The sequence below is a fragment of the Protopterus annectens genome, chromosome 10.part0 (genome assembly GCF_019279795.1).
Source record: "Protopterus annectens isolate FY-2018-M chromosome 10.part0, PAN1.0, whole genome shotgun sequence".
NCBI classification, from domain to species: Eukaryota; Metazoa; Chordata; order Ceratodontiformes; family Protopteridae; genus Protopterus; species Protopterus annectens.
This window is the reverse complement of record NC_056744.1, coordinates 1,418,074,890-1,418,101,852: the sequence shown is the minus strand read 5'-3', so window position 1 is coordinate 1,418,101,852 and position 26,963 is coordinate 1,418,074,890. Positions and strand designations below refer to the sequence as shown.

General features: G+C 39.7%; 1 protein-coding gene across 1 annotated transcript in view; it reads left to right on the top strand.

Moving 5' to 3' along the window:
- Positions 1-11,679: 11,679 nt before the first annotated feature.
- Positions 11,680-26,963, top strand: part of LOC122813623 (vitellogenin-like) — a 487,128-nt gene continuing 471,844 nt past the window's right edge. The window contains exons 1-3 of the mRNA XM_044086038.1: positions 11,680-11,729; positions 11,853-11,870; positions 11,975-12,126. Coding sequence (XP_043941973.1) covers positions 11,684-11,729; positions 11,853-11,870; positions 11,975-12,126 — 216 coding nt within the window. The 5' untranslated portion in view covers positions 11,680-11,683. The remainder of the gene's footprint in view (positions 11,730-11,852; positions 11,871-11,974; positions 12,127-26,963) is intronic.

Sequence of the window (26,963 nt, the reverse complement as noted above, 5' to 3'; positions counted from 1 at the left end):
ACCTTCACTTGTTTAAAATATTCTACCTCAAAGAATACCAAATTGTGAGTTAACAGCAGTTTCATGGTTTCACCATGGCTTCCCAAAACCAATCAAGCCCCAAATGATGAGGGAGAACTTAAAAAGATCTTGGACATCAATAGTGGCTAATCGTATATTACTATTGTATGGATGCTTTACTAATAGTTTTGAGTAATGCCATGAATCCTTAAGAATGAGCCCTTTGTCACTTAAAAAGATTTCAACTTGAAATTCACAAACTTAGCAAGTGGCTCCAGTTCGGTACCATCTTTAGCCATAATAGGTATAAGAGGGAGATTAGACTCATTTTTATGAGTCTTGGGAATCCCAAATATGGTTGGCACAATAGGATTCTGAAGTTCTGAAGTTACTCAGAATCTTTGAGTTATTGCCAATAACCATGGCACTTTCACTAATTGTAAACATTCTGTTGTTTTGAAAACAAATCACAGGGCTTTTGGAACCAATCAGCTTGATGGTTGGTGATTCCATTACTGTTAATCGTTCCTCTTCAGCACATGAGGAGTTTCTTGGATACAAAATGGATGAAAGTTCAGTGCAGGTGACTGGTCCAAGATGTCATGAGGTTGTAGTACCTGATGTACAGTGGCCAATCTTTTCTCAGATTTCTGGGCCTGTAATTCCATGATGTTTTACCACAGTTGTTCTCAAATGGGAACTGTTGGATTGAAAAGGAATCTCATGGAGTGGCTCTAACAATGATGGCTTTTGGTGTGGACATTGATGTACATAGCAAAGCTGCAGGCATTGAAAGTTTGACTTTGAATGTCAAGCTGGGTAAAATTGAGAAATTCCTATTAAGTTATAGAGGTTTGGGTACTTATGTATTATCGCAATCACATTTGCAGCATGACAAATGGCTGTTTTCCAAGTAGCAGTGATGCCGACAAATGTTCTGAAAAGCAGTGGATCTGTATATCGCTGAGAAAGTTAGAAAGATGTAGTAAGACTAAGAAACATTGTGCTTAATGTACAGAAGTGGCCCAACACTGTCTACTAATCACTGCAGGTACACCTTTTGCTTCAGCAAATGTAACACCAACCATCTCACATAAGGCTACACCCAGTGGTCCCCCAAGATCAAAGCCCATAAAGCAAGCATACACCACCTAATAATGCTGTCATTTGGTACTCCATTGTACAAGACAGAACCTCAACTCCCCAGGTTAGACAAGGAGAAGATAATAGTTGCCTATCTGGAGCCAAGATCTGCAATATCACACATGCACTTAAGTTACTGCAGCCCAGGTACCAATAAGATTCTATCATAGTCCATGTGGGTGTGAATGGCCTGAGACATACCTCACTGGTCTGTATGAAAAGAGACATAATAGATCTCTCAAAATATGTGTCTCAGACAAGTTTTACTATGAGCAGCACCATTCTACCTTCACCAAGGATGATGCTACAATATGAACATAAAATGACGGACTTTAATAATCAGCTTAGTTTCTTATGTCACTCCAGGGGGATCCAATATCTGCCAGCATGGGAGGACATAGTCAACAGACCACTTTGCTTTGGCATGGATCAGCTCCATCTGTCCCCACTAGGCTTTTGGTTATTGGCTAAAACTTTACCCACCTTTTTACAGCCTTGTTTAGACAATGCCAAAAATATAAAACTACAAACATAGGAAAAAGTCTCCACCCAACCATAAGGTCCTACTGCTAGGAGCCTAAATAAAAACTCTGCATCCTTCATTCCCTCTTCACACTGAATAATTTAAACATCTGTGTCATGACTGAGGCTTAGTAAAAAGCCATATAAAGTACTCAAGCAGTGCAAGGCTACACTGTCTTCCACACATTTAGACCAACAACAGCATAGACTAGGGCCAAAGCTGGAGCTGTCTTGATCTAATTTAGCAATGAACATACCTTCAGCTTGGTTAAATGGAATGATACTATGGAGCTCATCCACATGCAAGTCATCATTGGGTACTCCACTGATTACCTGTATCTTTGTGGAGGTGGTCTCACTGATATCCAAGAGTTTTTATTTAGGCTCCTAGCAGTAGGACCTTATGGTTGGGTGGAGACTTTTTCCTATGTTTGTAGTTTTATATTTTTGGGTGACTTTAACTACCCTCTATAGACTGGAAAACTTACACTGTCTCAAACCCATACTTCCTGGACTTTATTAACACAAACACCATGAAACAGATAGTGCACACTCCAACTAGAGAATCAAATATACTGGATCTGGTACTCACCAACATGGGAAAGCACTGCAACCCCCCCATCATATCCTCACTAGTGAGTTCAGATCACAAAGCTGTCACCTTTGAAGTAAAATTCAACACAAAAAACTTAGCTAAACTAGTAACAGTTAGGAAGTATTCTGAGGCAAACTGCATCCTATTAAGTGACAGTTTATCAAAATTCAAGGCTCCTCCTTACCTTGAGACTGTAGCTACCTATGCAGAATTATTCACAGAGTCCCTATACAAATGTGAATGGCTGCTTAGAGGTTGCCATACATACCAGATGTAAATCCTAAATGAACAGTAAAAACAAACCCCATTGATGGAATCCTCAGCTAAACATGATATATAATAAAATAAAAAACTCATGATCAAAGTCAGGAAGAGCAACTCCCCTAAAGACAAGCGGTCTCTTGTACAACTAAGCAAGAAACTAATAGGTCTAATTAAGTCCAACAACTAAAGGTCAGAATAGCCTCACAGGCTAAGAACAATCATAAGGCCTTCATCATCTATGTCCAGGACCTTAAAGAAACACACACAGCCGTTTGCTGAACTAGTGGCGAATGGTGACACCTTCACTGATCAAGGTGACATAGCAAATCTACTGGCTGATAAAATTCAGCTCAAACTTCACCTCCACTTACATGTCCAACTTTTCCAGGTGAAATCCTCTCCAAACATACTTCCCCAAACTATTAGCAGGGAGCCAGGGACCAGTTGCTAGCTGAACCGTAAAGCCGAGAACAACATCTCTATGAGTCCTTGCAACATTCCCATTTGCCTCCTGAGTAGTATAAAACATGACCTATCAGGACTACTTGAGGTACTCTTCAACTATAGTCTCAAAACAGACTGAATTCTAAGTGAATGTAGGACCACAGCAGTCATTCCTCTCCACAAGGGTGGACCATCAGCTGACCCAGGAAAATACACACCCATCAGTCTAGCAAGCCTAATATGTAAAGCCATGGAATTAATTATTATGGAAATGATAAACAAGGACATTGGCAATCTACAGACATTGGAACCATTCCAATTTGGTTTAGATAAGGGAAGGTTGTGTCTACTTAACCTGGTAGACTTCTTTGAAGGGATCACCAAAGCAAAGGATGAGGGTAAAACAGTGCATACCATGTATCTTGACCTGACTAAGGCATGCAATACAATATCCCACTCAGTCATTGTTGACTGAGCTAGGCATAAATCCCTACATGTATCACTGGATTGCTGGCTGGATCACAGACAGGAACCAATAAGTCAATATCAGTGAGACCACCTCCACCAAGATACAGGTAATTGGTGGAGTACCCAAGGCCTCCATGCTGGGTAGGTTTCTGTTTGTCATCTACTTCTTGAAAGTCAATGCTAACATTCAAGGCCTCTGACAAACCAAGTTTGTAGTTGACTGTAAATTCAGAGCTATTATTGATTTCCCCAATACACCAATGTCTTGCAAGAGGATTTAGCACAGACATGAGTTGTTGCAGATGGAATCTTCTAAGCCTGTTTTGGCTGCCTTGTTAGATGCTTTTTCCAATGCATTTAAGGGACCTGATTCTCTGCCCCCTGCTCCCAAGAAGCCTGATAGGTTTCATAGGGTGCCTGTGGATTGTAACTTTTTGTATAAATAGCCTGCTGGTGACCTCTCCATGGTGTCTGTAGCTTCTGACAAGCCATCTCATTTACTTCCTTCATCTAAGTTACTGCCTTCTGACAAGGAGAGCAGAACCATGGAAAGACTGGGTAAGGTTTACACTTCTGCTACCCTACCTTTTAGGGCTATTAATTATCAGACCCGTATGTCTAGGTATGTGTTGGATCTCCTTCCTCAGTCTGTAAGCTATTTCTAATCTTTCAGATTCTGAGGTTAAATCTTCTGTCCTTTTCTCACTATGGACCTTTTCTCAAGTGGTTCATCAGTCTATCAAATGTAGTTATGATGTAGCAGATGCCTCTTCTAGGGCTGCTGCTTTTGGTTCAGTACTGAGAAGGTATTCTTGGCTTAGGTTTCAACCTGTACCTGATAATATTAAGGCTAAGTTGATGGATGCTTCTCAGGATAATAGACTTTTGTTTGGGGGAGCAGCTGTTGGTTTAAGTCCTGTCAGAATAATGGGAAGGCCTTACAGGAGCTTAAACATGTGTTTGTTTCTCCTGTGCCTAAATTTCAGAGAAACTACCCCAATAAGCCAGCCTTTGTTCTTAGGCAATCTACTCCTTCTACTAAAAGGAAAAAGAGTGGCAGATGGGCTCCTCACACTAAGGCCTGTCAGACTTCAGGGATTCAGAAGCCTTCCTTTCCTGACAAACCAGGTGTTGCATGACTATCTGTCTCTTCCCAGCCACATTCCTCTTTCTCTTCACCTTTCTCTTTCTCTTCCTATTTGGCTTCAAATCACTCAAGACTGTTAAGTTCTGTCAATCATTCATCAGGGGTACTTCATGGTGTGGAAATCCCGTTCTACTTTTATGGGAATTCCTCAGCCTCCTGTGGAGCAACTTTCTTTTTTTTCCCAGAGGTTCTTCCAGATCTCTTGTCAAAGGGGACTATTCAAGAAGTGTCTGTGCCGTAAAGGGGGAAGACGTTTTACTCAAGAATGTTTCTAGTGCCCAGAAATGGGGGTACTTGGAGACCAATTCTAGGCCTTTCTCATCTAAACATTTTTTCTTAAAGTGCCTTCCTTTCAGATGTTGTCCCTTCAGACTCTGTTTCCTCTCTTGCTCCCTCAGGCCTATATAGGCTCTATGGATCTCAAGGATGCTTATCTCCATATTCTGATCCATCCCTTTTTCTGGAAGTTTTTGCATTTCTCTGTTGCTTCCTGGCTCATTCAGTTCTCTGATTTACCCTTTGGCCTTTCTACTGCACAAAGGGTGTTCACCAAATGCCAAGCTCTTGTGGTCGCTTTTCGCAGGCTTCAAGGAATCGAAATATTTCCTTACTTGGATGACTGCTGATTCAGGCATCCTCTCCAGACATCCTTTTGCAAAATCTTCATTCTGCCATTTCCCTTCATCAGAGCCTGGAGTTCACAATACATTTCAAAATGTCCTCTCTGACTCCTTCTCAGGATCATGTCTTTTTGGGTTGCAGGATTCAGATGGTTCCAATGCTAGCATCCCTGCCTCCACCAAAGGCCTTATATCTCATGTCTTACTTTCAAACTCTTCTTCCTCTGGCCTCCTTTACAGCCAGGAATTTTCTGAGAGCTCTGGGTTTCAGGACATCCTCCATTCTAATGCTCTCTCTGGCCAAACATGAGAAAGTTTCAGTGGTTTCTGAAGTCAGTGTGTGACTTCAACATGCACATCCTCTAGACTTTGTAGTTCCTCTTCTTCCTTGTCTCAGACAGGAACTTCACTGGTGGATTCAGCAGTTGTCTCTGAATCAAGAGCTCATTTTTCATCCCCCTCTTCCCTCTCGGGAACTGTTCACAGATGCTTCAGATGTGGGATGGGAGCAACATTTGGCTCCCTAAAAATACAGGGGCTGCGGTTGCCTTGTCAGCAGATGGAGCATCGATGTCAAATAGATGGCAGTTGTTATGCTGGCTCTTCAGACCTTTCATCCTCTTTTCACTTCAGGGCCTCTCAAGATATTCACAGACAATACCACAGTGATATGGTATATCCACAAAAATGGAGGAACAAGATATTATCTTCTTTGTTGGTTGGCACTTCTGCTATGGTGTCTTGCTGTCAAGTATCAAGTGACTCTTCAGGCAGTTCATATCCCTTCAGATCTGAACATTGTGGCAGACACTCTGAGCAGGTCCTTAACTCAGTCCCATAAATGGATGTTTCACAGGGATATGTTTCTGGACATTGTCACAAGTGAGGTATTCCTCAAGTAGATCTATTTGCCTCCCATCTGAACTGACAGCTTCCACTGTTTTGTGCCAGAGTTCCAAGTCCTCTGGTGTGGAAGGTGGACACCCTCTTATTTTCTTGGAACGGGATGTTTCCTTATGCATTCCCTCCCCGTCCTCTCATTCCCAAAATCTTGTTCAAGATTCAACAGGATGCTACCAAAATCGTTGGTGACTCCCTTTTGTGACAGCAGTAGTTCCCTCTATTTCTTCATCTAGCCAAGGACAATCATCACAAGTTATCTCACAGGATGGGTCTACTCGCACAAGAAAAAGGATCTCTCACTCATCCCCTCCTGTCCACACTTCAAATGAAATTGTGTGTGATAGGCTTTTGATTCCTCATAGGCACTTTTTTTCTGAGGACATGCTGAAGGTCCTGCAGGAGGCCAGGAAAGCTACAACTAGGAAATCCTACTTATCCAAATGGAAGAGGCGTTATCTGGTGTTTCTGTCATAAACTGGAGCCACTTACTGTGGATGTTCCTTTGGTTTTCTCTTTTTTGTGTGAGTTGCTTAATGCTGGTTTGGGCTATTCTTCTATTAAGGCCCACTTATCAGCTGTTTCTGCTTGTTTGCCTTTAACTCCTCCTTTAGCTTCCAGATTTGAGGCTAAACAATTTTTTAAAGGCATCCTTAATATTACACCTCTCAGGAAACCTTTCCTCCTGCCGGGGATCTTAATTTTGTTTTTCAGAAGTTGACTTATTCTCCTTTTGAGCCTGCTGCTTCAGCTTCCTTGCAACATTGTTCTAGGAAGACTGTCCTTTTGTTAGCTCTTACTTCTGCCAGATGGGTGTCTCAGATAAAAGCCCTTATGGCTCTTCCTCCTTTTTTGATATTTCATGAGAACAGTGTGTCCTTGCATCCTAATACTTCTTTTATGCCTAAGATGGCTAATGAGTTGTCACTTAGTCTATTAATTTACCTACTTTCTTCACCTCTCTGCAATCTGACAGTGAGAAGGTGCTGCATACTTTGGACGTGCATAGACAACTCAGATTTGGATAAGACTAAGTCTATTAGAAAATCTGATCAGTTGCTTGTTTCTTTTCATCCTAGGTCTTTAGGATTAGCTGTATCCAAGCAAACTATTTCTTCTTGGATTTCAATGGCTATTTCTTTTTGTTACACTTTTCATAACAAAAGCCTTCCTTCTTCTGTAAAGGCTCATTTACTAGAGCTGTGGCTTCCTCTATTGCCTTTTTAAGGGCGTGGATACTAATTCTATTCTTGAAGCAACTACCTGGACTTCTGTGTATATTTTTACCAAGCACTACAATTTGGATGGTATTTCTAGAGCTAGGGCTGGTTTTGCTAGAACCATTCTTCATGGCTTTTTGTAGGGTTCTTCAGCTCCTTCCTCTTCCCAGGTTTCCTCTTAAGCTTTGACACTCTCCCATTCATTAGGAATACTGCAGCAGTGAATGTAAGGATATAGTACAGTTGTGTAAAATCTTATCATAACAGTAGATGCCCTTGCTTTCACTGTTGCAGTATTCACTCCCGCCCTCCATTCCCCTAGTTATTTACCTTCCTGGATGTACAGGTTACCCCTTGGGTTTCCTTAGACTGGTATTTCTACTGGGACAATCAATTCTGATGATGGTATGCCTGAATGTCACCTTTATGCCCTATGCTACACATTTGAGTGATATTCAGCATACATTAAAGCAATGGTAAGCTTTGGCAGACTGGCCGGACATCGGGCTTTCATGGCAGGGAATCCCAATCATTAGGAATCCTGCAGCAGTGAAGGGAAGGACAGTTACTCTAATGGTAAGAATTTACACAACTGTACTTTACATCTGTGTACTTCTGTTGATTTGCAGACTGACCTGCCTGACTGGAACACTTCCATGTATAGTTACTTAGACCTGTAGGTTTTGTAGATTTGTTTTCAATAAAATTACAAAACATACGAGGGGCATGTTACTAAGAGCTGACACTGAATTAAGCTATGCCTTCTATATTTACCTTAATATTTAACATATGAAGGGCAGTTTATTTATTTGCCTTTCCTTTTGCAGTTGATAAAATCAGACTCGTTTTTAATATTTAATGTGTTAACATTTGGATGAGAGACTTGAGGTGGAAAACAATCATTTTTGCATGTTTCTATTATCAGAAGAGAATCAGGTGTGAGCTAATCACTTATTTAAGAACTATGCATTTTCTCAGGTTGAATTGCCAGTGCGTACCTTCTTACTCTCCTTGGGAATAGTGAATTAACTCATAATTGCTAGTCTGTTATTCTTAATTATTGACCTGTCACATGACTATAACTTTCTTAGCAGGATACAATGTGGTTAATTTAGGTAGTTAAAATAATATAATAAAAGGTAAATAAAAGGAAATAGAATTAGGTTTGAGATAGTTATATTATGCAAATAATAGGATGGACTGGACAAGATGTGTGGTGAAGATAAGTAATTATTTATTTACAGTTTGATAACCAGATGGTTAAGCTGCTCTTGAGACCCTTGTCATGACCTGGATACAAAAGCTACAAAATAATGAGAGTAATGCAACACAAAAAGCAATAATACAAGTAGATTACTTAACCATACAGTAACAGGTGTTCAGCATGTATTGCAGTGGTTTGGCTAATGAAACTTTGGGAGGGCAGATTATATGAAGTCTACAGGAAAATCTGGAGGATATAATTGAAAGTGAACTGACTAGTAAAGTGAGAAAGGAAAGAATGGTACTGGAGAAGAGTTATCCTGAGGCCAATGGACAGGTTGCTGTGGCAAAAGGATAGGTGGGAGAAAGTCAAACGACAGGCAGATAAGAGCAGAATTTAAGAAGGGCACAGATAAGTGTTGTGTCACTGAGTAAGATGAAGGGAGAAAGAGGAGAAGCAGCTATGAAGATGAAGGCAGTCAGAAGAAAAACAAGATGGAAAGACTGATGTAGGCAGCAGTGACAAGTGGTAAAGTGGAGAGAGGGCCATGTATGAACTAGCACCATAAACGGAGCAGGGGTGATGTGGACAAGGTGCGGCACTTAGCCAAATGAGGGGGAAGATGGGGAAAAGGCAAAACATTGTAAAGGACTTGCAGGAATAGTGAAGAAAGGGTGAGAAAGATTTCAGATGCATTGTGTGGAATGATGTTACTAGCACAGACAGCTGGAGTAGTGCCAATGTAAGGGAGAGGTTTCAGTTAGGAGAGGACGAGACATGGGACAGGAAAACAAGGTGGTGACAACTAGTGTGAAGACAGGGAGAAGATGACTTTGGTGACTGAAGATCAATCAAAGTGATTACGATTCCTGGCATGGGAGATGGGGAAGCCGTAAGATATGGGAGTAGGTGACAAAGGTAATCACCAATGGGGTAGGTTATATTGTGGTGCAGATAGTAATAGCATGTCAAATGACAGAAATATAGTGGTACCATGCAAGGAATGGAAGGTGGCAGAAAGACGCCTGGATGGGGGAGTGACTCAGCATTCTCAGAAGTGAAAACACAAGAACAAAGGTAATGGCACGAGACTTTAGGGGAGTAAATTATGATGAATTGGGCAGAGAGTTAAAACTGAGTTTGGGGACACAACAGAAAGTGGATTATGATGAACTGGTGACAATGTTAAAGCTGAGTTTGGGAGTGGGGACAAAGTAAATGAGTATACAAGCAATAAGAATAAGTCTTAGATGCAGAATTCATGGTTTTAAAGGGTACAAGGGAAACAGTCAAAAAGAAAAATAATAGAAATCCAATGTGCCTACACACAGTGAGTCTAGTAAGGAAAGTGAAAAAATGAACATGCAAGTGTTGGTAAGCACACAAGGGGAGGTTGATAAGCCACAGTACAAGGAGTAAGGAAAAGAGAATAAAGAAGGTTAGGGCAGAAAAAAGGCAGAGTTAAAGGGAGTCAGAAGAAGGGCTAAGAATAGGAACAAAGGCTTCACTGGGTGTACGAAGGAAATGGAGGACATGACATGTGTTTACTGGGAAAGTCCACTGGGCTGATGAGAGCCCATGTTCAGTGGAAAAACTCCAATAGACTAATACAATAAGGAAAATTATAGTACAGTACGGAGGTGGCTACCACAAGGTAGTTACAATATTTACAAGAATTACTACAATGCAAACAATGGCAGTGAAGTGATACAACTTAGAACTACAAATGTAGGATTCAACTGAAGCAAAAGACAAAAATAGGCGATTTTAAATGAAGCAAACATGTCTGCTGAGGTTAGGAAAAACTGGGAGGGTGATTACACAAAACTTGGAAAAATCAGGGGTATTGAATAAATGCTTTCCTTCATTCTTACAAAAGAAAGCAAAATGGTAGGGTATACAGGGGAGAACAGTGAACAGAAATTAGGAGATATAGCCATTTCCCTCTCCCTTGCTCCCTAGGTTAAGGAAGAAAAAAGCACAAGGACCACAAGGGCTACTTCTCAAGGTCCTCAGGCGTCTGTTCAGTCTGCTAGCAGATCTGACAGAGATGTTCAATATATCATTGTCACTGTCATCTGTATGCATACATCTGCATGAACACAGATATTCATCTATGGTTTCTGCTTTCACTTACATCATTTTTAACTGGTGCTATCAATATAGCGTGGGATTAAGAAAGATCCTCAAAGCTTCCATAAATTGTGTATTGTAGGTTGGTCTATTTATACAACAGTGAGAAAATGCAATTCAAAGACAGCTATGGCTGCAAAAGGAAAAACTTCTTTATCAGCTCATTAGTTTATCTCTAAATCACACTCTAGCTAACACTGTCAAACCTGACAGCAATAGTGTTTTCCCTGGTGGTCCATGCATCACGTTGACAAGACATCCCCAGGACACACACACACACACACACACACACACACACACACACACACACACACACACACACACACACACACACACACACACACCAGATCATAAGCAAGTGTAAGTGACAGAACACACTACAGTCTAAATAATATAGAAATCTCTTTATAAGGTTTCCATCAGCATATGTGAATTTGAAAAAACAGCAACATAAAACTTAAAATGCTTTTTGATAAGTTCATTATACATTAATTTCATCATTCAAAAGAGAGATGAGTGGATTTTATCACAAGTCCCACTGAAGGTAATACTGTTTCAGCATGATAATCGGCATATATCGTTTTTATGAAGTGCCTGCTATAATGCAAATAATGTTTCATCATGCTACATTTGTATGAAACGGATGGAGTATAACTTGTGATTAGCTAATTTATGTGGTATCCTCTGCTTCATATATTCCCATCACTGCCTTTTAATGCATTAATATATTCTGTTATAATAAAGGGTTAACCATGACGAGGTTATCTACATTAACCTCATTATTTTTATTTCCTGTTTCATACCTGGAAATAAAGTTCAATTTGTATTCTTTTTTTATGGTCATCAACTCTGAAAAATGCAAACATGACTAACCATTAATGTTTACTGTGTCTCTGTGACCCACTCAAAGGTCTGTGTACTCTTAACAAAAGTGATAATACAGCTGAAACTGTGCCAACAAAAATCAGAAAGCTATTTTACTGGTATAAACCTTGAAATGAATTCATTCTAGTCCGATGCACAATGAAGGCCATTGCATTTACACTCATACTTATCCTTGTGAAGAAAGGTAAATGCCAAGCTTCATATTCTCTCCTTAATATTACTTACAAATTATTAGGATTGCTAATCACATCTAGTAATCTAAAGGGTTTTGCGTGGCTAATTGTGTTATCTTCTATTACATTTGCAGGTAGCCAGTCTAACATAGGTGAGTGCTTTCTTTTCTATTAAAAACATTTAATATATTAATTAGATCTGTTTTTTGTTAGCATTATGTACAGAATTTTAATGCTGCGCTATCTTTCTCTACAGAACCAGTTTTTAGTCAAAGCAAGACGTATGAATATCAATATGAAGGGTTGATCTTCAATGGCCCTCCAGAGAAAGGCTTAGCAAGAGCTGGTATGAAAATAGTTTGCAAAGTAGAAATCAGTTATCTTGCTCCACAGTATTATCTACTTAAGGTAATAATGCTCCTCCTTATGCAGTAACAGCAAGCATTAACCTTAAATGTGCTTGCATTTTATGTACACTAACTAAAAGTATAATGAAGTACTAAAAATAAGATATACTAATTATATTCTTCCTTAGAAAAATCTATGGTTTTGAATATAATATAATTCTACATAGTAATAAACTATACTAAAGCATTTTCTGACAGTACACTATGTTAGCAAGAAAAGATGATTACTACAATTACATCACCACTGACTACTAATATCATATTCGTAGTCAGTGGTGACTGACCACTAATATGATATTACGATCTCTGATTTATTTATAGTCCTTCCAGTTGTGTACATTTGATTTTGCTTTTCTAGACTGAAAAGTCATTTGGCGAAGTACTAGCTGTACAGGATCTATATTTAGGTTAGATTATGTGTCAATATACTGTATGCTGTCACATCTTACTACAGTCGAGGGCCATGTAAAAAAACTAACATACTCAGCAGCACTAGAAGAAATTCCTATATGTAGCAATTGCACTCAGATGGGCAGGTTACAGGTGTTTCAGTGAAAAAGGACCATCTTCTTTTTCCCTACAGAAGCATGCAGGCAGGGGGACTTTTCTATATTTCTATCTATCTATCTTATACAATGAAGAGATACAGCTATAAAATTCCTTTTTAAAGAAGATATGATATAAGCGCAACAAACAATGTAAAATATAGTGGATAACTATAGTTAGAGCAGGTGACTGGCAACATAAGTACTTTGGGCAGTTGACACTTGCAGTAATTTACTATTAGGGCAGAAGAAACAATGTCAATATTAGGCATTTGAATTGAATAAGTGAAAGGAAATGTGTGAGAAGTGGGGAATACCTATACCCAAAACAGAATGGTCACAATAAGCATATCTCTCAACCTCTTTGAGGAAGAAATCTGGAGAAAACAGTAAATATTGGGGGAACAAAGACCCAAATTAGGGACAATTTTAAATATTGTTTTTAAAAACTTAGGACATTGATAGAATAACAGATTTTGCATTAGTTACAAATTTTCTGATGGGCATGAAGTCTGAAACTCAAATGTCTGTCATTATTTTCTGACTTTGGTCTTCAATGATTTGCCAGAAAACCACAATTTTATGAGAAGCAGACCAAAAATCTCTGGCAAAAATCTGGACAGTTGAGAGGTATGAAAATAAGTAAATCATGACATCAATAAAAATGGAAAAGACCATGGGCCACTATGTGTCAATAGCTCAAAAAGTATCCTTTTGCTGCTGAAATATCAAAAGGCAGTGTGTTCTATTCCAGTACTAGATATTTCGATTCATTCTTCCATTAGCAACACTGCAGAGCAGAATAAAATAGGGCTGTACACTCCTGAGGTGCCAACCCTCAAATAAGATGATAATTTGAGGTCTTATCTGCCTCAAGTGGTGATAACTCAGGAGGATTTAAGATCTCATGGCACTTACTAAACATTGTAGGGAAACATTAAATTTTATTTCAAAAAAGTAAAACATTCATATAATTAAAACCTTGTACACTGGCTTATATATATATATATATATATATATATATATATATATATATATATATATATATATATATATATATATATATATATATATATATATATAGATAGATATATATATAAAAACACACACACATTATATTACAACATAATACATGTACAGAAACCAAATGCTTTCGCCTCCCCAGCTTTTGGCTACAACCAAGCAAATGTTTCTAATAATTGTAATCAAAGGAAAAAAAACACTCCCTAGCATACAATTTCCTTCATATTTCTGAAGTAATACTGATTTCACAACAGAATTCTGTGAGCTGGAACAAACTTTTAACAGAAAGAATAAATGCAAAGGAATGTTTTCCACCTTCCGCTTTATATTACTTAGAATTACATATTTGATAGGGTTCAACTTAACCCATTCCTCCTGGAAAAAAAAACCTTTAAGATGTGTCATTCTAACTAGCAATCTAAAGAAAACTAAGAATAATAGAATGTAATATATATCTTTTTACAGCTTAAACAATTTCCACATACTAAACACTTCTCTGGTACAGTTCAGCCTATCATGCCATCCCTTCATCATACTTTATCCTCAAAAGTAAGAGCGACAGTAACCTCCTTTCTATTGAAAGAAGCAAGCACCCCATCCCAACAGTATCCTCCATAACCTTTCACTTTTCTGTCTGAATACCCTGCCCTTACCCTATACAGCTTAACAATCCCTGTAAAATATAGTTATCTGCTTGCATCCATGTCATATCATAGTCCTTGTTACTATAACCACATAATCTCCATAAATGAGAAGAATGGGTGCAAACAGCTTTGATTTAATTTCCTCTTGTCCCTTTCATGACCTATATTTAAATGCATAAAATTACATTTGTTATCAAAGCAAATAACAAACTATTTATTATACCATGACCGCCGAAAAACGTGCACGCTGATTGGCCAGCGAGTTATACTAATGGAAAAAGGTCCGGTCGCCCGGACTTTTTTCCATTAGTATAACACGTTTTTTTAAAACACTGTCTCGCTATGTTAAATGGGTTTAACACAGCGAGACAGTTTTAAAATAAGCAACGGAGATCTCCGTTGCTTATTTTAAAGCTGTCTCGCTATGTTAAACCCATTTAACATAGCAAGACAGTGTTTTAAAAAAAAGCAACGGAGAAAGCAAGATCTCCTTTGCTTTTTGTTAGTGTTTTGCTATGTTAAATGAGTTTAACTTAGCGAGACAGTTTTAAAATAAGCAACGGACATCTCCATTGCTTATTTTAAAACTGTCTCGCTATGTTAAACTCATTTAACATAGCGACACTAAAAAAGCAACGGAGATCTTGCTTTCTCCGTTGCTTTGCACAACTCTGATGTACTGCGCAGGCGCGCAGTACATCAGAACTGCCGTGGATGCCAGACATCTGCGGAAGGGCAGTAAACAGGCATTATACTATGCCATTATTTAAGAAAAGTAATAGTTTCTTTTCTTAAATAATGTCATGGTATAATAGCAATAACCCACTTCTGGGTGTGGGTAATGCTAAATTTACCCATCGTTGGCTTTGTTTGGTCCTCGGGCCGCCGGGACCAAACCACGCCAACCGTGGGTATATTTAGCATTACCCACACCCAGGCGTGGGTTATTGCTATAAGAGACAACCCTGTTTTACCTCACATTTCAGTCTCTTCTTCATACAACCAATCATTACCTAATGGAATAATATAGCAATAACCCAAGCCTGGGTGTGGGTAATGCTGGATTTACCCACGGTTGGTGTGGTTTGGTCATGAGGGTGAAGCCCAAGTGGCCAAACAAAGCCAACCATGGGTAAATCCAGCATTACCCACACCCAGAAGTGGGTTATTGCTATTATACAATGACTTTAAGAAAAAAAATAATTACTTTTCTTAAATAATGGCATTGTATAATGCCTCCTCGCAGCTGTCTGGCTATTCTGCAGCAGTTCTGATGTACTGCTCATGCATATATTTACGCAGTACATCACAGCTGTGGGCAAAAGCAATGGAGAAAGCAAGATCTCCGTTGCTTTTTACAGCCTGTCTCGCTATGTTAAACAAGTTTAACATAGCGAGACAGCTTTAAAAAAAACAACGGAGAATCTCCGTTGCTTTTTTAAAGCTGTCTGTCTAGGTTAAACCCATTTAACATAGCGAGACAGTTTTGAAAAAAGCAACGGAGAAAGCAAGATCTCCGTTGCTTTTTAAAGTGTCTCACTATGTTAAATGGGTTTAACATAGCAAGACAACTTTAAAAAAAGCAACGGAGATGCTCCATTGCTTTTTTTAAAAGCTGTCTCGCTATGTTAAACTCGTTTAACATGGCGAGACAGGTTGTAACAAGCAATGGAGATCTTGCATTCTCCGTTGCTGTAAAAAAAAAAAAAGGGTTATACTAATGGAAAAAGTCCGGGCGACCAGACCTTTTTCCATTACTATAACTGATTTACAGCGTGCATGCTGACCAATCAGCGTGCACATTTTGGAATATTAATGGGGGGGGTCATTGTATAATGGTTATTTATTTATAGGTAAACATACAAATAGTCCAAAGGTAATGTCCAGACCCATAAATCATTAATATCTCCCACATAACTCTAAGGGACACCATATCAAAAGCTTTATAAACATCTCAATCAAATGCTCAAACAAATGATGTAGCCTCATACCCATTTCCATCTCTCAACTTCCAGAAGTTCACAGAATGCCTACATTTTGCTTCAGATTTTTGGTCTATTCCAAATAAAATTTGTGACTTTCTGGCACATAATTGAAGATTCAGGTCACTAAATAACAACAGACATTTGAATTTCAGACTTTATATAATTCAAAAACGTCGACAAATGTAACACCTGTTATTCCATCGAAGTTGATAAGAGCAATATTTAAAATTTGTCACAATTTTTGGCCTTTATCCTACACTATTTTTGGCTTTACATGGAATTCTTGTGCTGACAGGTTGAGCAGTATGTCTTTTCTATATCTTCCATGATTTCATTAAGGAGTATTGCTTCATCTTCCATACCAATGTAAACAGCCAACGTTTTTCTAAAGAAAAACTGAGTAAACAGTGAACTAAACCACTTGCAGTCTTAACATCCAGAGTGTAACCAGAAATTAAATCAATTGTAAAACAAAGATGCATAATAACTGCAATAGTATACTTTACCCAGCATTATCAGCTTTATCATGTCTTTTTTATTTTTGTTGTTAAACTTAGAATCTTCTACTGGAGAAATGATCCTGCAACAGCTTCATTCACATTTTATAATATAGAATTTCCCTAGTGTCAAGGCTAAATTTCCCCCTGTCAGTATGAATACTGTCTCACACCTCCACTGAAAACAGGCTAGTACATCTAACCTAGTCAATGAAAAAGTAAAAAAAATAAATAAACAGAACTGATGTGTACATACTTACAAGCAAACCTTATATATGATAGACTCAGCCGTGATGTTTTCACAGGTTTACTTGTGAAGAATGTAAAAGAAAAAATGTTAGTTAATGCTGAAAATCAATTTATGCTTTAGAAAATGTACCCTCTTTGGCAAGGCAGATGGGTGCATGGACACTAGACTTAGCTATGCCACTAACAGCACAAGTGTTACTAGCAGCTTTACTGCACATGTGTCAGCTTGGAGTGGATAGGATTAACCAGTGAAGGGCCAGTGCTTTTTCTTTGTGATGGCGGCATGTGGATGGGAACTTCTGACAGATGGACAGCCCTGTATTAGAAGCCAGAGTCAAATCTTGGCACATGACCATTCAGCACTCCAGGCAGATGTTCTTGCCACAATTGTCCTGCAGAATGTTTGTGATGGGTGGCATGTAATTATATTTACAATGATTCATTGAATGCTCATCAGAGCATCCTTCTCAAGGTATAAGGAGCTGTTATGGAGCATTGCATTAAAATGTCTTCCAGCCAGTAGGCATGTCCCCAGCAGCATCACCATTTCAGAATTGAGTATGTAACCCAGAGAAGCAGCAACCAAAAGGATGAGTCCACATGACATAAATATAGCAGAATATTATACTTTTGTCTCTGCGGCAATATCACCATGTGTTGGTTTATGTGCAAGTGAACCTGTTGGTTAAATATACATTACTTTTCTCATGCCACATTATCTAGAAATTATTCCTCTGACCATTTTCTCTTATAGGTTCATAGGTTGGTACTGGGCTATCTGCCCAAAGGCATATATTAGCCCAGCCACATTGTGCGGTATTCACTGCCCCTTTAGTAGTTCCCTAGACCCTTGTACTAGCAGCTAGTACCCTTGGCCCCTATCTAGTAGTGCTGTTGGTGTGATTCCTGGTGTGAACTTTCTGTTACCCATCCACTCATCAAGGTTCCTCTTGAAGAGTGATAATGAGGGGGTCTGTCTTATGTGGACCCTGTTCCACAGTAAGGGAAGTCTCTGCGAAGGGAATCTATCCCTCCAGCATGTTCTATTCATTGTTGTGTTGAGGTTTATATCCCTAGAGCATGTAGCTTGAGTAGATTTATTTATATATTTATATATATATATTTATTTGCTAATTATATAAACCAGACAATACATAGAATATTTTTTATAGTTTACTTAGCTCAAATGAAATATATCACTACAGCATAGAACATAATAATATGGCTATAAGCTGCAACACAAATTATCCTGTAGTCATAAATGTCGGGCCTTCGGTCCCTGCTTTTATACTTTGACTTCTTAGAGGATCTCCACATTATTGTACTTGGTACCCCACAACCTGAAGCTTCTTAAATTAAAACCACCTTCAGGACTAACAAAAATCTGTGGAAGATGGAGTAGCTTTATGGAGCCATAACTTTCTTTAGCTGTTATAACAGCATGCCAGGCATGAGCTTTTAAAACAACTGTTTATTCCCTGTTTAGACTTTAATCTGTTGAGCCTCTTAGCTTTAGCTTTTGAAACTGTTCAATTATTTTGTTAGGTCATTTCTCTGTTAGTTGGGATAGCAGCTGTTTGACCCTTTCTGTTGTATTGGCTATAATTTATAGGATTATGATTGCCTCTTGATGTGAATCTTAATATCCATGTCAAGAACACATAGGTTATGAATAGTGACCAAATCATAATTCTCTGTAGTGCATAGAGATATATCTGCTCCATGTACTAGCGTTAGCAGAAAAAAGTCCTAAGTGTTTTGTCAGTTTTCAAAGGCATAAAGCACTTTGCAAGTGCTGTCAGAGATGGTATAACTCAGTTCAGTATGTTTGTACTCACCTTCTGTGCCACTCAGCTGTTCATATTTTTACAGAATGTCCAGATTTCTGCCTCATTTGTTTCATATATTCCTCACAGCATCTGTGGTTTTCTGGCAAATCACTGAGGATTGAAGTCACTAAATAATGGCATACACTTAAGTTTCTGACTCTATGTTTATAACAGGAAGTTAAGGACCCATCACTGGCACAGACAGGAGGGAGAAACAGACTATTGCTGTCATTTGCTGGTCAGTATTTGCAGATTTAACTGCCTAATGTGGGACCCTACCTTAACAACTTTAGCAGGGGGTGCTTAACATTTGTTAAGGTTGGTTCTTCCACTATAGTAGTGCTTAACTGATTTGACTTTTTATGGATATCGGAGCATAATCACCACATTCAATGCACAAAGACAGCTTTTGGATCCCTGTTAATTTAAGAGTTTGGCAATTATATAACTAATACACAATTACTTATCTATGCTAATCCAGCATGAGTACAGCTGAAACCCAGAGTGATTTATTTATTTATTTTTATTTATTGTCATTTGTTAACCAGATTGGTCCAACTGAGCCAAGGGCCCATTTTCAGTGGAGACCTGAGGAGAAAAGCTCCAAATACAATTACAAACTTTCAAAAAAAGACTAAAATTACAATAGGTATGTTAACAAGAACTTATACATATAATGGAATCAACTAAAAATATACAGTAATATACTAGTTTCAGAAAACATGTACAATAACAGCAGGAATCAGCCATATGCAGAAGTATTTACAAGAACTAAAAATATAGATATATTGTGATAGGAATGCTATGAAGAAAGAAAGAAAAGAGAATAAAAGAAAGGAATCGTAATTAAAGTAATCAAGAATGGAATTAGGAAGAAAGCAAATTAGGTTTCAGGTTGGAGCATGACAAGGGCAGGATTATACAGATGTCTCCCACCTGGCTATTAATATTAATGCCTTAAACACAGTTTTGTAAGCTTAGTCTTCCATGTTTGGAAGTTATATTTTAAACTGTATAGTTATTTAAGGACTATAAAACAAACTTTTCTTTTTACACAGAAAAGTGTTTGAATGCATAAATATTCATCCGAAGTGTGAAAAGAAAAATTAATTTTGCAGCTTTAGACATGATATTTAAATTAAAAGCTAAATTCCACTTCCTAATGAGCATTTTAGTTTAAGTAGGGTGTCATCTTTATCATTATTTCTAGCAGGCACAAATGTAAAACCTTTCTGAAACAAATTATAATAAAAAATAAACATAAAAAATCTCTAAATTAGTGTAACAACATTTTTGAAACCATTACAACAGTAAATAATATTATTCACATGTAAATGTTGTCCATCATCACATAAAGACTTTGTGAAAAGTTCTTTGTTACAATTAATAGATTCATGACAGCTGGGTAGAACAGATGGCAACTCAGTCGTTTCAGATGAAGCAGAACTATCCAAATAGATGTCGAGGTCATTGCTAGAATCATCATCCTGGAGCAAGGCTTGTTCCACCCTCTTCCTCTCCCTCTCTCCCTTCCCCATTTGGCTGCTGTGCCCCATTGTGACTGGTTGTCCCTCCTTTGACCATGTAGCTGTCTGGCAGCTATCCTCTCAGAATGTCTTAAAGGGATATACTTGAATTGTATTAATTTCTGTCACTTTTTATTTTGTTAACTTTTATTTTTCAAATTGTCTATCTGCTTTTCAACCATCTTGAAAACATGTAAATAATCATCTTTTTGTTGTAAATAGCAAGTCACTAGTCAGTTTCTTACTAATGACTTGTATGTCCCCAAAATGAATTCTCTATAAGTCTGTCATTTTCTTCATTTATAAGCCTCATCACTTTAATCCCCACATCGACAAACAGGGTGCGTAAATTTTGTTAGAAATTCTGAATTCTTGGTAACAGCATCATTATTCCCTTTGGGGAAAATGTCATCCCCACTAATTATCACATTAATAACAACGTACTAAGCATGCAGTCAGTCATGAGGGACTTGGGCACCCAGGTTGACAGCAACCTGACTTTTGACCACCACATTGTCTCCGTTGTACTGAAGGATTTCTACACAGCCCACCTCATAAATAAGGGTATTTCATCCAGGAACAAGGATGTCATAACATCACTGTACTCCTCCCTTATTACACCCATTATCAAGTACAATGCCCCCTTCAGCATGTACCTTGCCAAGCACATGCAGCAGTTGGAGAGACCATAGAGGTTTCTGACCAGGAAAATCCAGGGTCTCAAACACTATCCTATAAAAATAGACTAAAAATTGTCCCTCTACTCAGTCCCATACAGACTGCTCAGAGGTGAACTGTGTCTGGCATACAAGGTATTTTCAGACCCAGCCTTGATGGAGTTGTTGCATATCCGTAAGAGAAACTCCACTCATGCAGCTTACACGCAAGGCCTTAACCTGGTCTGTGACATTAATAGAACTTGTTGGCAGGATAGATTTGTGTCCCAAAGACTCCCCCATCTGTGGAATAGACTCCCTCTCCATGTCAAGCAGAGTACCTCTCTAGCACTCTTTAAGAGGAACCTGGATGACTGGATGGGAAACAGAAAATATATCCCTGGAATCCCACCTGTGTTCATGTTGGACAGGGGACACAGGTGCTGACTTTGAGGGAACATGGGTGAAATTCTTGGCTAGGCTTATAAGGGTCTCCAGAACAATAGCCTAGTGTCATCCTATAAACCTATGGTAACACCTTTCAGGAATTTCTACAGCCTCAGTTCTTTTGGCACCAGTTTGTTGTCAATACAGTCCTTAAGGTAACAGTTATCCAATTGTAAACATTTAAATTTGTACAACTTTTTTTTCTCAAAAGAGCATAGTGATGAATTAAAACTCTCACCTGAGGAGCTAGTGGATTGGTCTAATGAAATATCATTGTGTAGCCATGTATCAAAGTTCAAAGATGAACAATATATATTACTGGCTCAATGCTCACTGTCATTAAGAAGAGAATCAGTAGAATTGTTGCATTTTAGTTGTCCTACCATACTAGTCAAATAAGAAGAATTGTGAGGCTGAACATTATAATCCAAGTACTTTGGTCCATCAGAACTTTGCCTTAAGTGATTAGGACAACATGAATGAACAGTGGGAATACAGCATTCCTTTACTTCCCTCACTCCAGCCAAGATATTCAAAGCTGCAGTGTTGAAGTTATTTGAATGTTGAATAGTATATGAAATATTAGCTGAAATGTTATCAGGTGGCAATAAAGGCCATGTTCTCAAACTTCCTCCAGGAGTAGCATCCTGAGTCAATAATTCAACACATTTGGCAAGTTGCCAGTAAGCTGTTTAAATTCAGCTACATCAAAGTTAATGATGTGAAGTTGTTTAACCTTGCCATTCATTCTTCACTGATGAGTTCGGAGCTGATCCATTGGCTCCAACATGGCCATTAGCAAAGCTCAAGGTTTACCAGTAGCTCGAGACAAAGCCCCTTATCCCATGATGCACTGCTGGAATTATCTCAGATCTAGTCTGCCGCGGCACAGATCTCAGTGGTTCCAGTTCGCTCGAGCCTTTTTTGATCCAAAAATTCACTTTTCACAAGTTATTTCAATTCATTTTTTTTCTTCTAGTTATAGTTATTTAGTTATATTAGCTGGTGTAGTGTTGTTTGACTTTTTTTATTATTTTGGTTTTTTATTTTCAGTGTATATTTGTAGTTGCTCATAGTTGGGCCTAGTTAGTTAAAGTAGTCTTCTATATTACTATTGTACATTGATATAGATAGTGTGCAATTATATTATTTTACTTATTTGGAGTTTCCAGAAAACTTGGTTGTTTATATTGTTGGTTTTTTGGTTTCATCTTTTTTTTTTTTGGTTATATATATATACATAGCGTTGGCCTTTTTTTTTTTCTCCCCCATTTTTTTGTGTGTTTTTATATTTTTACAGTTATTGCATTGATAGCATATAGAGAGTGTGTAGTTTTTTATATATATATATATTTTTTTTTTTTTTTTTTTTTTTTTTTTTTTTTTTTTTTTTTTGGGCCATTGTTTAAGTGTGTGTGTTATATTTAAGTGTTAACTTGAGCCTAAGTGGTTTATTGAGTTTAGACTAAAGTTTTTCTTGATATGTCTGAGGAAAAAGACAAGCACCCGAAGTCTGGATTCAAGAAATGTCCAGACTGCGGGCAAAATATGTCTCTTACTGATGGGCATGTTCAGTGTGTTTATTGCCTAGGTGCGGTGCATTTGCAGGAGTTCTGCAGTATTTGCCATTCCTTTTCTTCAAGAGTTCTTTTAGAGAGGAAAAGGAAGCTTGTGTATTGAGATTTGCTGAAGCATCCTTTTGCTGAAGCTTTGACTGACCAGGATGGGGCCAGCAAGTCCACTAAATCCTCAGCAGACTCCAAGGCAATTAAAGACTCAAAAAAGTCAAAGAAAGTGGAGGATTCCAGGACTTCGACTCCACAGCCCTAGGAGCCAGGTGTCTGTTCATTTCGGAGCCGGCCCACAGTTCTGAAGCTAGTTTCTGAGAGACCTGTATCTCCACTCCTTCAATCTGTACCTTCAGTGCACTCCTCCAGGCCTTCTGTCAGCCTCTCGGATTTGGATATGGACCGATTGGTGAAGAAGCTCTTATGGGCACCAGGCCTTACTAAATTGTTGTCTGCTCTGACCTGAGCATCGGAACTGAAGACCACCACCCTGGAATTGACTGCTTCTCCTTCGAGCCGTACCGGATCTTTGGAGCCGGAGGGGGCCAACCTGCTGATCATGGAGCCTTTGGAGCCAAGACCTGCTCTGGTGTCATCGGTTCCATCTACTCTGATGTCTTTGGCTCGGATGAGCTCGGCTGTTACCTCCGGCTCGAAGCCAAGGCCTCAGTGCGGGAGGGGCTGGCGGTTCCTTTGGGTTTATCGACTCCTTCTCATTTGAGCTGTGATGCTTTCAAAGCCATGAGGAGAGCCTTGTCCCCAAAGACATCCTCGACACCAGGTCTGGCCTCTTCTTCCCCCAAAGCACATGTCCACTTTTGCCTGCATTGTCCAGGCCAAGCGTAGAGACCCTGAGCCTCAGGTAGCCCCACAGGGTGCCCCTTGCTCTTCCGAGACCTCCCCATATGGTCCCGCTGAGGAGGTTCCGAGGAAGAGATTTGTAAGAGGAGACACTTGAACTCCCCACAGGAGTCATTGACATCTGACACTGACTTGGATGAGTCAGAAGGATCCCCACAATCCCCTTCTGAGGATATCTCCTTTGCAGAGATACTTGAGATTCTTAGGCAGAGGGGTGATTGGCAGTCCAAATGCCCTACCGAGGATGAGTCATTTCTCCTGAAGGCTTTTGGGAATCAACCTTCTACATCTTGGGTGTCTCCGCCCTTTGATGAGCTCATGCAGCTGGTCTCTCGGAGGGCTTGGGAGTCACCAGAGTCCATGGAACCTGTCCCTCAGAGGCCTAACAAGTTCATTTCTGCCCTCATAGATAAAGCCTTTTTGTCCAAGGGAGTCCCTGTTGATGCCATGGTGGTGGCGGCCACCAAGAAGGAAATGTCTGAGAGGTCCTCATCGATCCATCCTCCTATCAGAGAGTCCAGGATCATGGATCGATATGGGAAATGCATGTTTAGTTCAGTGACTTTTACACTCCGATCCCTGAACTATTTGACCCATTTCACCAGACTGCAAAGAGATCTCCTTAAGGAGTTGAGTGATACTCTGCAGGGTACTGTAGCTGTGGGGGCTTCTGACAAAGTTGTGCCCCAGCTTGCTACTCTAAATTCCATTGTGAACTCATCCATGCATCTCATATCATATGCAGCTGATGGGACAAGTAGGGCAGTGGGTACATGAGTTGCTCTAAGAAGACATTCCTGGATGCGTTTGTGCTCCTTTGCAGATCCCTTTAAGTCTTCATTTGTCAACACCTCTTTTGATGGCTAATCTCTCTTTGGGCCCAAAGTGAAGGAAACTCTCACCAGGTGTGAGCAGGAAGGAAAGACACTGTCTGCCGTCATTGTCCATTTTTTCACTCCTACTCAGCCTTACCCCAAAGGCCAATGGGGAGGGAAAATGTGGTTTCAAAAAGCCCAAGGAGCCTTTCAGGACACACGGGGTTAACCCCCCTCTAGGGGCAGAGGAGGGGGTAACAATGGAAGGTGCCGCCCTCATGGCAGAGGGGGTCCGCAACACCAGGGTGACAGAGATCATTTCTCTGGTCAACCTTATCAGCGCTCCTGAAAGGAGACCTGGCTGTCCTGCTCTGGAGGCAGATAGGGGTCTCTTATCCTTGTACCCAAATGCCTGGCAAGATATAACAAACAACAGCTGGGTACAAAGTATTATTTCCAGAGGGTATTTCATATCGTTCCTCACTCCACCCACACCCCCAAGGAGAATCCCGGACGTTCCACCCAGTTACAGGGAACAAGCAACTATAGAGGTCCGCAAGTTCTAGAAAAAAGAGTCATCTAACCAGTCCCAGCAGACCAAATAGGATCTGGAACTTACTCAAGATTCTTTTTGGTTCCAAAGAAAACAGGGGACTGGAGACCTATTTTGGTCCTCAGCAGACTCAATAAATTTGTGAAGAAAGAGAAGTTCCAGATGGTCATGCTACAGTCTATACTTCCCTTTTTAGGGAGAGACAATTGGATGTGCTTGATAGATCTCAAGAATGTGTACTACCACATAAAAATGGCCAGGCCATCCAGAGATCATCTGCATTTCTGGCTGGGAGTCAATCATTATCAGTTTCGAGCCCTGCCCTTTGGTCTCACTACAGCCCCCAGAGTGTTCACCAATTCATGGCAGTGGTCATGGCTCATCTGAGGTGTCTAGGATTCCAGGTGTTTCCGTACCTAGACGATTGGCTCCTTACCTCCACCACCAGGCATCAATTGATTCAGGCAAGGGAATGCACTCTGACACTCTGCTATCACTTAGGCATTACAGTCAACTCAGAAAAATCTGCCTTGTCACCATCGCAGCATATAGCCTTTATAGGGGCAGAGTTAGACACTTCAACCACTACTCTATGACTACCAGTTGAGAGGGTCTTTCTTCTTCACCAGCATGTCAGTTCATTAGTGTCGAAGGACAGAGCAGAAGCCGCAGAAGTCTTAAAAGTGTTGGGTTTGATGGCTGCAGTGATCTTGGCCATACCATTAGCAAGGATGCATATGCGGATTCTTCAGTGGCTGCTGTTCACTCAATGGTCCTATCAGGAAGTTCTAATAAGACATATGATTTTAATTACAAACTCTTGCAAGAGAGATCTCCAGTGGTGGTAGACGTCCCTTCATGTAACCATAGGACACCCTTTTGTACTACCCTCTCCAGTAGCCACTGTGACCACGGACGCTTCGCAGATAGGGTGGGGGGGCATTTTTAGGAAAAGACTGCCCAAGGCACATGGATGGACCAAGAGTCACATCTGCATCTCAATGTTCTGGAGATGAGAGCAGTACTTCTGGCGTTGCAGTACTTTCAGGACTCTCTTCCTCTAAGAACGATTGCAATTCAGACAGACAATATGTCAGTAATCTGGTATTTGAAAAAGCAAGGCAGGACCAAGTCTTACCCCCTTTGCCGAGAAACCCTCAGAATTTGGCAGTGGGATGCCAACTCCCAGCGCTTTCTGTTGGCAATGCACATCCCGGGAAGATCCAACATGATAGTAGACAAACTGAGCAGAGCAATTTTGTTGCCGCATGAGTGGTCCCTCAAATAAGAGATTGCAGACAGGATTTTGCACAAATGGGGCCAGCCTTGCTGTGATCTTTTTGCCAGTCACATCAACATGAAATGCAGAAGCTACTTTGCCCTGATTCCCCCTCTGGGAGAACCCCTGAGAGACGCACTCATACACAATTGGCCCTCGGGTCTCCTCTATGCATTCCCTCTAATCCCTCTAATACCCAAACTTCTACAGAAAGCAATGTGACTGGGAAGGACTATCATTCTTATAGCCCCTCATTGGTTCCCATTTCTTCATCATCTATTGGAGGATCCATGGATTCTGGACCCAGTTCCGGACCTTCTGACACATCCGTCGGGGGACCTTCAGCCTTCATTGCAGTCAC